The sequence below is a fragment of the Pteronotus mesoamericanus genome, unplaced genomic scaffold (genome assembly GCF_021234165.1).
Source record: "Pteronotus mesoamericanus isolate MK-2021 breed Mesoamerican mustached bat unplaced genomic scaffold, CSHL_Meso_final contig_291, whole genome shotgun sequence".
Taxonomy (NCBI): Eukaryota; Metazoa; Chordata; class Mammalia; order Chiroptera; family Mormoopidae; genus Pteronotus; species Pteronotus mesoamericanus.
Window position 1 is genome coordinate 2,870,544 of NW_026555124.1, and position 13,502 is coordinate 2,884,045.

General features: G+C 36.7%; 1 protein-coding gene across 1 annotated transcript in view; it reads right to left on the bottom strand.

Annotated features, from left to right (window-relative positions):
- VRK2 (VRK serine/threonine kinase 2) overlaps positions 1-13,502 on the bottom strand; it is a 92,370-nt gene that overhangs the window by 29,391 nt on the left and 49,477 nt on the right. The window contains exon 8 of the mRNA XM_054575417.1: positions 2,122-2,254. Coding sequence (XP_054431392.1) covers positions 2,122-2,254 — 133 coding nt within the window. The remainder of the gene's footprint in view (positions 1-2,121; positions 2,255-13,502) is intronic.

The following is a 13,502-nucleotide window of genomic DNA, read 5'->3' on the forward strand; positions in this document are numbered from 1 at the left end:
GAATCCTATGACACCTATAAAAATGAATATTTACTCCAGCATATAACTTTCTAACAAATACCAAAAATTTGTAACATAGATTCTTCCCTGAATAGTTCTCCCAGGGAAGCGATATCTTTCTACCATCATTTTCAGTTCAATACTCTCCCTCAAAGATCTAGCATGGTGAAATCTACACAACTCATTATATGTATTGTTATTTAGGGGAGAGCAACTTAAATGAACTACAGAATAAAAATCTGTTCAAATCTTCTATGAGGATAGAACAATAAAAACACTGCCCTAAACTATGGAATCATTGTAGAGGACTTCCAGAATTACCATAGTTCAATCACTGACCAGACCAACATGTAACAACTCTTCTTCCCATTCAACAATCACACCGATTTCTTAGCTGTTTTAATAGTCAAAGCCACAGTGTATCAGGATTAGAGCTACCAGTTGAAATAAGTGGCCCAACCGTAAGTTAACATAAGCGGACAAATGCTTAAGAATCTGTAATTTCCAGTTATACCACTAGCAAAAAAGTACTCCCAGGTTTCTGAAAACTCTTTTATACTAATAAATTTGGCAGAAGAGCAAAATTCACTGCCAGTAAAAGCATTTTAAATTGAACAAGAACCCACTATCCATGAGCATTTGATTCCTACATTTCTAATTTAATTAAAGCCATGTCCCATTTATATCTTTAAATGCTCATTGATTCATTAACAATATGCACGGTGAAAAAATACACAATATTACTTACTTTGAGTGATTATTGCTTTTCTAACTAAACTACCCTTGAAAAGTAATGCAGTGATTTCTTTTACTCTAATCCAAAATACAAAAGCAATTTCCATTTCAGAAAATTTAACCTATGATTCTTCCTGAAGGGGAAAAAGTATACTACTGACACACTTGCACTTGCCTCACTTTTTCATTGGCCTACCTTAAACTAGGGTGGGCTTTAATTGCTCTGGAAAATTATCAAGACCCTCTACATTACATGGTCAATGGTCCTTTTAATAGGAAAAGCAATAATATTACAGTTGTTTGCACCAAGTAAAACTCGTTAGAAAGTCTCAGTTTAGGGTAACAGTTCAACAGGCATTAACAAGTACAAATGTCTAATTGCCTTTTAGTGAAGATGTGGTGCTTTCAAAGCTGTTGAAAATTATTTGTATGGTTTAGCATATTTGCAAATACTTTTATAAACAAAGTTTAAAGAATATAATTTTGAAAGCCAAAGTTTTTCAATAATCACCCTTTTTTTTACTAGCATAACATTCGAATTGACTTTTTGTCTTGCTGACAGAGCAACTCAGAAAGTACCGTTGCATTGACCATATTGATTGTGAACAAAGCAACCATCAGTGGGGCTCTGTACCACATATTTTCCATATTGACCTCCCACTTCCTTTTCCATGGCTTTCTGGGCCGGCTATTGGATTTGGACTGCAGTGTAATAAACAGCTAAGGTTTAATTAATGGTAAATGAATACAAGACATAGGTTATGACTTTAACTAATTAGGGAATTGTTGCATTAAGTCTGCCTTGGAATGCAAGGCACTACAATCAATATCCAATAAAAGGACTATGTATGTAATTTACCTGCAAATGTGTTTCCAATACCATCAAAGTGAGTTTAAATAAGTAAGATATATGAAAAGAGACTAGGAGAGATTTCCACAAGTTAACACTTTATAGTTTCAGAAAAGACTTTCTTATTGTTGAGAGATGGTATCTTCCAAAGCTCTAATATGGGCACAGTGAAAAACAGGAACAACCCTTCACATGGGCACCTTACCAAGTCTGTAACATTCACCACAGCAGCAAAATCCAGTTGCTGACCTCCAAGTTGCACCTACACAAACGAGTGGTTTCCTGCCCAAAATGAGCATCAAGCTGTGCCTTCTTGACACCCTTTTTGCTTTTTTTCACTTGTCACAGTCTGTATCTCCTCCCCAGGTTAATACAACTATTCACTGGCCTACCGGAAGGAATTCACTAGTTTTGATAAAATCTCATTAGTGCTCTCACTCGTCAAAGTGACTATGCAAAGGTCATTTCATGGAGTCCTATTACTCTCTTAACTATTCTTATGAAATAAAGATAAGAAAAAGAAAAAAGAAACTTACCTACTCCCTTGTGGGCATCCAGGCTGGTAAACTCCATCGTCCCATTATGGCCTTTCCTAGGGTTTTCCTGATACTGTTTGTGGTTCCCACTGGGACAATATCTGTAGGCAAGTCCATAATCTGCAAGATAAACCTGGAAGACATGAACAGACAATGAATAATGCTTTTGTCCTCTGAAAATATAACCTTTATAATTAAGTCTTAAGAAACTGTTAGGTTAAGAGCAGCTCTAGATCTTCATTTTATTAAACCAAATGGTGCCTTTGGATAAAATATATACAACTGGGGGCCATAACAACTAACTTCCCAACTTAAATCCGTACTTCATCACAGGCATGTCTTGCTTCTGGCTTGACTTAGATTTTTAGTCTTTTTATTTTGCTCACCAACTCCCTTCCCTCCAAGTGGGTATCTAGATATCATAAACCACATGTCTTTTCATCTGCAGTCATACAGCTTATGGGGCTCTGCCTTTCCTGGTAACCCCCTCCCTTAACATAAACTTGTTTCAAGCAGGGAGGGGGAGATGAGAGCAAACAATCTAAAAATATAAACCTAATGTTATAGGAGCCTCCATTAAAAGGGAAGCATAAAAACAGTGAACAGACTGTAAGAGGTAATGACTCTTTAAAAAAACACCAGTATGTTTTCTGTTTTTAAGAATGGAACATCAATGTGGTACTTTAGCCTTTCAGACCGATCCATACCATCACTGCTATCTGGGTAAGTCAGTCACAATTGCAAGCAGGGTTTCCAAACAGAATATAAACTGTTAGAAGTCAGAAGGCAATTCAAGTGCATTTTTCTCTGATTACTTTGGAGGAGGAGGGAGAAGTAGTTTTTACAGATACAGCATACGCTGAATAGGGTAACTGTTATGCCTGGATACTTACTGTGACATGAAGTCAAAGTTCAGTAGTTCCCGATAATGTTACCATGCTCCCTCCCAAAAGAAAGCAGTGTCAACTTTTAAAATGTGTTGTTTGACACATATATCTTCAAAATTTAGGCATTGACACATTTCATGATGGAGCTACAACAAGCATAGTAGTATTGAAAAACAACTTGTATTTTAAAATATCTATTAAAAGAAAATTTAGTATTTAAATTTGCGTGTGTGGTTTTAGGATAGCCTAAGTAGGAGGTGTTTTGAACTTCAAAAATATAAACAGCACAGAGTTTTCTTCATTTGCTGGAGAGCACAGCTTGCCTGGAGTGTCTGAACGCACAGTGTAGACCCTGCCTCCTCGCCCACAGGAGCCGTTTCTCAGTGTGGCCTCAGCGTGGTCTCAGCAGGACCTGATTGCTCCGCCCTATGTGAATCAACTTCAAGACCAGATGCGCAACTGGGTTGCTTGCTTTCACTATTTATGATGCATTTTTATCTTTATCTATTTCAAGAACTAAATTGACAGACTTCATTTTACAAAGTAGATCCCGGACACGTACATATGGATAATTTAGCAAACAGAAACATACAGTAAATACACTAAAGAAGTTTACAATAAACAAACAAACAAATAAAGCTATCAGGAAGCTTTCTGTGTAGTCATTAGCCAAAAAGATAAGAATGAAACTTCATGGAGTACCTCACACACCTCAGAGCATGCTGAGAGCTTTACATTCATTAACCCACGCCATCCCCACAGACATCTTGCACACGGGTACCACCATCTCCAGTTTACTCACGCGAACTGAAGCTTAGTGAGAGTACGTGACATGTGTAGTAAAATGGAGAGAGAGTCTGACCCCAGAATTTTTATTCTCGATCACAGTCAAAGGGAAATTGCACTGCACAAGTTAAAATGATAAGGAAGACATTATTCAAGACCAGTGCAACAGGGGAGACAGATTAAACTCAACTCCACTGAAACAAGGGTGGGAAAGTTTTTATGCGCTGGCAGTGAGTTAGTCAAAAGTACTGCAGGATGTTAGAGAAGGCTGGTCCATGCAGCTCGGTTATCAATGTTTACCAATCACTGCTTAGGCTCCTACCCTCCTCCTTCAGAGACTGAAGGGAGCACAATGTTTCTTAAGATTACATTTTAAAGGAATGACTCCCAGGTCCTTGAGAAAGGACTTTTCTTTGTTGGGAGGTTTATTATTACTGGTTAAGTCTCCTTATCAGTGATTGTTCTCATCAGATTTTTTATTTCTTCATGATTCAATCTTGGTAGGTTTTATGTTTCTGGGAATTGATCTATTTCTTCTAGGCTATCTAATTTGTTGGCATATAATTGTTCATAGTAGCTTCTTATTTCTGTGTTAGTTGTAATGTCCTCTCATCCTAATTTAATTTATTTGGGTCTTTTTTAAATTTTTTAGTTTACAGAATTTTTTTTATTGATGTTCAACCACAGTTGTCTCCATTTACTTCCCACCACCCTCGCCCACCCTGCCTATCCCCGCCTTCCACCCTCAATCCTACCTTCTCACGGGCTTTGTCCGTGGGTCCTTTATACACATTCCTTGACCACTCTTCCCCTTCTTTTCCCATTATCCCCCTCCTGCCTCCCCTCTGCTGTCAGTTTGTTCTTTACTTCCATGTCTCTGGTTTTATTTTGCCTGCCTGTTTGTTTTGTTGATTACGTTCCACCTACAGGTGAGATCATATGGTATTTGTCATTCATCATCTGGATTATTTCACTTAGCATAATACTCTCCAGTTCCATCCATGCTGTCGCAAAGGTAGGAACTCCTTTCTGCTGCGCAGTATTCCATTGTGTAAATGTACCACAGGTTTTTTTGACCCACTCATTTACTGATGGGCACTTAGGCTGCTTCCAGTACTTTGCTATTGTAAATTGCACTGCTATGAACACGGGGGTGCGTAGGTTCTTTTGAATTGGTGTTTCGGGATTCTTAGGGTATAATCCCAGCAGTAGAACTATTGGGCCAAAAGGCATTTGCTCCGATCAAAAGCCACATGGTAACTGAATGAATAAGAAAACATGACCCGCACATATGCTTCATACAAGAGACCCACCTCAGAAGAAAAGACTTACACAGATGAAAGTGAAGGGTTGGAAAAAAAATATTACAAGCAAATAGGGGGGGAAAAAGCTGGGCTAGCAATCAGACAAAATAACCTTCAAAAAAAAAAAAAAAGGCCATAAAGAGAGACACAGGAGGACACTTCATAATACTCAAGGGAAGAATCCATCAAGAAGACATAAACATTATAAACATATATGCACCCAACATAGGAGCATCCAAATATATAAGGACAATCTTGGAGAACTTCAAGAAACATATAGACAGCAAGATACTTATACTAGAAGATTTTAATACCCCACTGTCAACAATGGATAGATCTTCCAAACAAAATATCAACAAGGATATTGCGGCATTGAACAACCCCCTAGATCAAATGTACTTAACTGTATAATATATATATTCTTTTATCCTAAAGCAGCAAAATACACATTCTTTTAAAATGCACCTGGGACATTTTCAAAGACAAACCACATGATAGGGCACAAAACAAACCTCCACAAATTCAAGGATACTGAAGTTATATCAAGCATTTTCTCGGACCACAAGGGTTTGAAACTAGAAATCAACCTCAAGGCAAAAACTCAAAAACTTTCAAATTCATGGATATTGAATAACATGCTATTAAAGAATGAAAGGGTTAATAATGAGATCAAGGAAGAAACCAAAAGTTTCTGGAAATAAATGGAAATGAACATACAATAGTCTAAAACCTATGGGACACAGTGAAGGCCGTCCTGAGAGGGAAGTTCACAGCAATACAGGCCTACCTATAAAAGATAGAAACATTTCAAATAAACGACCTAACCTGACATCCTAAAGAACTGGAGGAACAACAACAAACAAAGCCCAGAGCAAGTAGAAGGAAGGAAATAACCAGAAGGAAATTGAGCAGAATGAAATGATATAGAGTCTAAAATAACAGTTCAAAGGATCAATAAATCCAGGAGCTGGTTCTTTGAAAAGATACACAAAATCAACAAGCCTTTAACCAGACTCATCAAGAAAAAAAGAGAGGACCCAAATAAATAAAATCAGAAATAAAGAGGAGAGATTACAACTGATACCACAGAAATACAAAGGATTGTAAGAAATGACTACAAACAAACAATCTGCCAAGAAATTTGAAAACCTGGGTGAAATGGACAAATTTCTAGAAAAACATACTCTTCCAAAACTTAATGAAGTAGCAGAAACCCTGAACAGACTGATAACACACTTGGTGAAACTGAAGCAGTCATCAAAAAACTCCTGGCAAGCAAAAGCCCTGGGCCAGACAGTTTCACAGGAGAATTTTGCAAAATATTTAAGGAAGAGCTAACCCCTGTCCTTTTCAGACTATTCCAAAAACGCCAAGAGAGAAGACTCCGAAACTCCTTTTATGAGGTCAGCATCATCCTCATCCCAAAACCAGATAAAGATACAACAAAGAAAGAAAACTACAGGCCAATCTCTGAAACATAGATGCTAAAATCCTCAACAAAATATTGGCAAACTGCATCCAGCAATATATTAAATTTTTTTAATTTTACTTTTCCCATTACCATTTAGTCTTATACCCCCGCACCCCCACAATCACCACACTGTTGTCCATGTCCACTTCTTCCTTTTTGCTCAACCCTCCACCTCATAACCTCTGCCCATCCTTAGCTGTCATCCTGCTCTCCATCTATAAGTCTGTCCCCATCTTCCTTGTTAGTTCAGTTTATTCATTAGATTCTACATATGAGTGAGATCATATGGTATTTGTCTTTCTCTGATTGGCTTATTTCACTTAGCATAATGTTCTTTAGGTCCAAGCATACTGTTGCAAAGGGTAACATTTCCTTCTTTTTTACGGCCAAGTAGTCTTCCATTGTGTAAATGACCCATAGGTGTTTTATCCACTCATCTACTGACAGACACTTAGGCTGCTTCCGTATCTTGGCAATTGTAAATAAAGCTGCAATGAACATAAGGATGCTTATGTTCTTTTGAATTAGTGTTTTGGTTTCCTTCGGCTATATCCCCAGAAGTGGGATCCCTGGATCAAAACACAAATCCATTTTTACTTTTTTAAGGTTATCTCCATATTGCTTTCTATAGTGGCTGCACCAATTTGCATTCCCACCAACACTGCAAAAGGGTTCCCTTTCTTCCACATCCTCGAGAGCACTTGTCTGTAGATTAAGTGATGATAGCCATTCTGACAAGTGTGAGATGATATCTCATTGTGGTTTTAATTTGCATTTCTCTGATAATTAGTGTTATTGAGCATCTTTTGATATGTCTGTTGGTCATCTGTATGGTCTCTTTGGAGAAGTGTCTATTTAGATCCTTTGCCCATTTTTTAATTGGGTTTTTTTCTTTTGGTGTTGAGTTTTGTTCTTTATAAATTTTGGATATTATCCTCTTATCAGATTGGCTAATATTTCTCCCATTCTGTGGGGTTGTCTTTTTATTTTGTTAGTGTTTTCCTTTGCTGTATAAAAAACCTTTTAATTTGATGTAGCTAAGGGTTTGTCTATTTTGTTTACAAAAAAAAAAGCTCTCAGTTTCATTGATCTTTTCTATTATCTTTTTAGTCTCCACTTCATTTGTTTTTCACTCTGAAATTTATCATTTCCTTCCTTTTACTAATTTTGTGTTTAGTCTGTCCTTCTTTTCCTATGTCTTTTTTGTATAAAGTTGGGTTGTTTTATTTGAGATCTTCATTTTTTCTTGATGTAGGAGTCTATTGCTATAAACTTCCCTCTTAGAACTACTTTTGTTGCATGCCATAGATTTTAGAATGTTGTGTCTCTATTTTGATTTGTCTGAAAGTATTTTTTTATTTCCCTTTGATTTCTTCTTTGACCTACTGGTTGTTCAGGAGCATGTTGTTTAATCTCCACATATTTGTGAATATTACAGTTTTTCTCTTCTAATTGATTTCAAGTGTCATACTACTGTGGTTAGGAAAGATGCTTGATATGATTTCAATCCTCTTAAATGTACTAAGTCTTATTCTGTGGCCTAACACAATCTCTTCTAAAGATTGTTCCATGTGCACTTGAGAAGAACATATATTCCAGTGTTGTTGGACAAAACACACTGTATGTCTATCAGGCCCATCTAATTTAACATTTTAGTTTAAATCCAGTGTTTCTCCACTGCTTTTCTGTCTGGATTACCTACCCATTATTGAAAGTGGGATATTGAGGCCCCTGACAATTATTGTATTATTGTCTATTTTTCCCTTCAGACCTGTTAATAGATGCTTAATATATTAGGTGCTCCAACAATGGGTGCATAATTGGTAGTCTTAATAGAGTTGTGGGTAAAAGTCAAATAATCACAGAATGCTATTGCACAAAATAGTAAAGCAACTTATCTCCATCCCATTATGTAAAAAAATTTTTTGGATTTTTAGCTACTAGTATAGCCTATGATTAAAAATATTTGTATTCTTATAAATTCAATGAGATTTAAATTCTCCAAAAGTCTCATAAAAGTTTTAATACCAGAATCTATTAATACTTTAAAATTACAGATTTTGAAGCACTAATAAAGAACTTAGGAGTGGCTGCATTAGGGTGGGTAGAGAGTTGATGTTAAGAGGTAGTAAAGCCAGTAATTTGTACAAAGTAATAAATGTTGACAAAGTATTTTATCTCAAATTAGGTCAAAGTGAGAGTTTCTACTAAGATAATAGAAATACGCAGTTTAAAATTGTGTTAGAACAATTCAAAATAAGAAAAAAAAGGCTGAGAAATGTCAAACAAGATCAGGAAGGAAAGAGAGAAGTAACATTTGTTGAGGTTCTAATTATGTGAAAATGACTCAGCAAAATACCTTTCAAAAATTATTAAATCCAATCAATCACCCAGCCAAGTAGCACAGGTCTCATTCTAGGTATGAGGAAGCTGACCACCCCAGTAGTTATATAATTTGCCTAAGTCACAGCACTAGTAAAGGATAGAAGCAGGATTCAAAGCCATGCTAATATGACTTCAAAAGTCCTTTTTTTTTAATACAACATACAATTTAGGATTCTGCCCATTTATGAAATTTTGTTGAAGTAAAATATAAGTAATCAGAACTCAATCTACAGTGGGGTTTGCAATCTAGGTCCTGTTTTTGTATGTCCTTGAGCTATGAGTAATTTTTACATTTTTAGGGTTGTAAAAAAGAAAAAGAATATACAACAGAGTCAAATGTGGCCCACAAAGCCCATAGAGGCCTGAAATATTTACCATCTGGCTCTTTATAGAAAAAGTTTGCCAACCTTTAATGTAAAGAAAAACTTTGTTTCAGTTAATATTTTTTACACTATACTTTTTTTCATGAAATAAAAAATAACTAGGTAATATTTTTTACTTTAAGTGTGTGTGTATAGATATGTATATCTATACACACACATATATTCACACACACATGTATACATATACATATATATACACAATACACACACACACACACACACACACACACACGTATATATGTATACAAAATATCCCTAGTTTTAGAAGCTTGTAGTAGGAAACTCAAGATCACCAGACAGAGGACCATTATTTGTATTATAGTAAGACTAGACATAGTAAATTTAAAATCCAGCTCCCTAATGCATTTTAAGTTATTTTCTTTTTATGCGACTTTTCTGAATTTAGTAACTGTTTCCTTTTTCCATGAGTAAAAGGACAGCCACGTTTGCTTCCCCTTCCATAGAACTTTCTATTACACTGTACTGCCTCTCACATTGCTACATGGTACTCATTTTTTCTCACCTTTCCTCAATCTCCTTTGTATTTTTTATAACTTTGTGAAGTAGGTAAAGATGATGTGTGCCATTATCCACATTTAACAGGTGAAAACTAATGTGACATTCTTAAATAATGCAAGTCACCCAATGCTCACCAAGTGCCGCTCCTACAAAGGGTTTTGTTTTATTGAACTTAGCATCCCCCAAAAACACCTAATCTGAGCTAAAGCTTTCATGAACTTTTGATTTCAATATCTCAGTCCTGAAGGCGGTGTGGCGGCCGCTGAGCTATAAGCCCATCTAGAAAGAACGGGCCTTTCACCTGTGAGGAGTATGATAAGCAGAAAAGCTCCCGTGATGGGCTCACTGGGAACCGCCAGAGCCTGTGAGTCAAGGCTACACTCCTGCCGGGCAGCTGCTGGCAAACTGTGGTCACAGTGGACATGCTGTGTGGCCAACTCTATCCAATCAGAGACTCTTCTACTGGGCATTCTTTATTCTGCTGCTCCCTCATGGGTTAGCAGAGCCTTTGTCAGAGCTGGGTCATACTCTGAGCTCTCCCTGCTCAGTCCTTCTTGTCCCCTTTCCTTTCACAGGTGTCATATCAACATCCCACTCTGCAAGTGTTCCTTGTTAATGCCACTGCTTCTCCTTTTCTCTCTCATAGGTAGCATGCTTCCATCCCAGAATAAAGCCCTTGCACGCCTACTTCTGTCTCAGCATCTGCCTCTCTGAGAACTGAATTTGACACAGATGGTCTGCAAATGATAGCCTTGATTAAAAGTTCTAAACAAATGAAGATGAAAACAAAGTTGCCTTTGATGACCAGGAAAAATACAACTTTCCTGTACTAAACAAACCTGTCTCAAAAATCAACATCCTATTTTACCTAGCTAGATTTTCATACATGTATGCCACACCCTCAAGTTAAACCTTTACTTCCCATCTCCTTTGCTTCTTTATGCTTATAGGCTCTTACACTCCTTTATTTTTCCAAAGGGGTGGGTGAAGCTAACAAGGAAAGAACACCTATAATAACTCTTCTTTACAGCAACTTGCATGGGAAGGGCCTTTGTCTTCAATTAGGCACCCCAAGTGCTCTTCGCTACTTCCTCCCATACGTCCTGGATTGGCTGCTTATACCTGAATCCTATTCTAGCATGTAGATCCCTTTAACCACAAGGCAACTTACTGGGCTATAATTTGTGTTGACATGGACTTACTATCTTAAAATGCACGGTTTCATATGCATTACCACCATTCCGCCTGGACAAAATAATGTAGCTTTTAAAATCTGCCAGCTTACTTTTCAAACATGATGTTTATTAGAAAAGGCATGAAGATATATTTTTCAAAAACAGAGTCGACTTTATCTTTTAGTGAGCTGTAAAAAGTCTGAAGTTTCTGGTTAATGACAGATGCATCATGTGCTTATACTTAAAAAATCTGCCTCATAATACTGGGCTTTTTTCCTCCTAGATCTCATAGCTTCTCATACTTCAAATCTGGAATTTTATCTTTTTCTTTATACTTACTATTCATTGAGAGAGAGAGACAGAGACAGAGACAGAGACTTAAAGACACACCCAAGAGGTTATATGAAGAAGCGGCAGAGAAGCTACGTCTCTCACCATCATCTCTTCACTCCATCTACTGCTCCATCAGGCCCAAGTCTATGACTCCTTAAACGGTGCCATCAATTCAAGCATCACAACAAAATACTGCGGTATATTTAGCAGTATTCAAAATGACACGAGCATTTTGACCCCATGACCTGCTTTTATATTCCAACCTGGTTCTTTTAGCAACATATGAAGGCCCATTTGACCAACTAGGGTTGTGACTTAAAATGCTTTCCCGACTTTGGGGGTGGAATTCCTTCAATAGTTTCAGGCTAGGAATTGCTTCTTTACTAAAAATGCCCTCACCCACAAAAGAAAACCTTTCCAATTATAGTCTATGGCCAATTTGTCCCTTTGACACAAGTTCTCAAAGATTATATAAGAGAACGTATAATATCCTCTCTCTATAATTTCCTATGTACTATCAAAGCATGTAACTTGTGTCTGTCCTTTAACAAAATAAACAGACAATGGAAGAGGATAGTCTGAACTGCATCCAATTTATGGCCTTCCTCTTTGTCTAAATCAAATCTCAACTTAAGACTTTTCGACATGTCAGAAGCATTCTCAGAGCTTGGTATATCTGTAAACAGCAGATAACGCAAAATGTTAGCTGATACAATTTGACTGTCATTGCTATAATATAATAAAAAGGTTCACCACATGTAAGTTGTGTCCACATAAAACACAGCTACCGAACACTCAAAACAGCCTCTCTGTTCTACATTAACTACAATTTCTATTGTTTTCAAAGACAGCATTTGAGATGGCCAGCCAAAAGGCCATTCTTACATGCACAGTCCCAAGGGCATTCCGCAGTTTTTTAACAGCCCCTTAACAGGGGGACCTCTTAGCCTACCCAACTTATACAATTCAATAAGCTGATTCAGATTTCAGAAATGCCATTTTCTCATCTTAACTGGTTAAAGAAAAAAAACCAAAACCGTTTGTGAATCAGGATGCTTAAATATTTTAGTCATAACAGCTCTTTGGTCAGATATAGAAATAATGTGATCAGTGGGAATCAGCAGGAAATCAATAAACATGTATTGATTATTGACAGTCAAACACTAAGTTTTCAACAACATTAACTCTCCTGGGAACTATGTTCTTGGGGGTAGGTGAACTGTTAAATGCATTCCTAAAATATGAAATCTTCTTCCCTTATATAAAAACAGACCCTGAATATTCTGTTCCCTAAAATGTTAAGAATGTCTATGATTAAACTTCACACCTGGAAAAATTACAATCATTAAATCCAACTTAATTCCATTTTCTTAACATCTGACTAGAATATCATATGTCTTTTTTTCCTAAATCTAAACAATTCTTGGGAAGCAAAATAAAAATTCTATTGTCATAAGCAGAGCAATAAGAAAAATACTTTCTATCTATAACCTAATGACTTTACTATGTATTTGATATTGGTCTAAGAATTTCACATGTTTAAATCATCCAATCCTTAAAATATCCTTATTTTTAGATTTGGAAATGGAAGAACAGAGAGGTACGATATTATTATGGCTAAGAACAAAAAGCTAACAGGAGCTGGAGTCAGAACTCAAAGCCACGGAGTCTGATTCCAGAACTTCTAGCCTTAACTATTCTACACTGAATCCCCCAATGTAACTGAAAGTTATGCAAATAAGTAGCCATCTTCTATGAAACTTTTTGCATAGGATTAGGACAAGGTAAACATCCCTTTTTTTGTATCTTCTGTTTTTATTGTCCTGAACAAGAACACTGAACTCTAGAATAAATAAGTAGACTACTATAAAGCTGAGATCCCACCACACATATTCAAGAACTGCTTGAGGATCCTATGTACAAGAACAAAGCATGCTAAAAACACTAACCGATTTGGCCCTGCCTGGAGTGGTCCTAGGGAAAAATACAAGAGGATAATTCTCTCTGTCCTCTCTGTTCTTATTTTCCTCCTTTCCTTTTTTCTCTCCCTATCCTGGTGCCCAAAGTTCGCATTTGGCCAAAAAACAGCAGTATTCATGCTAAGGTGTTAACAACTTACATGCACCAGAACACTATCA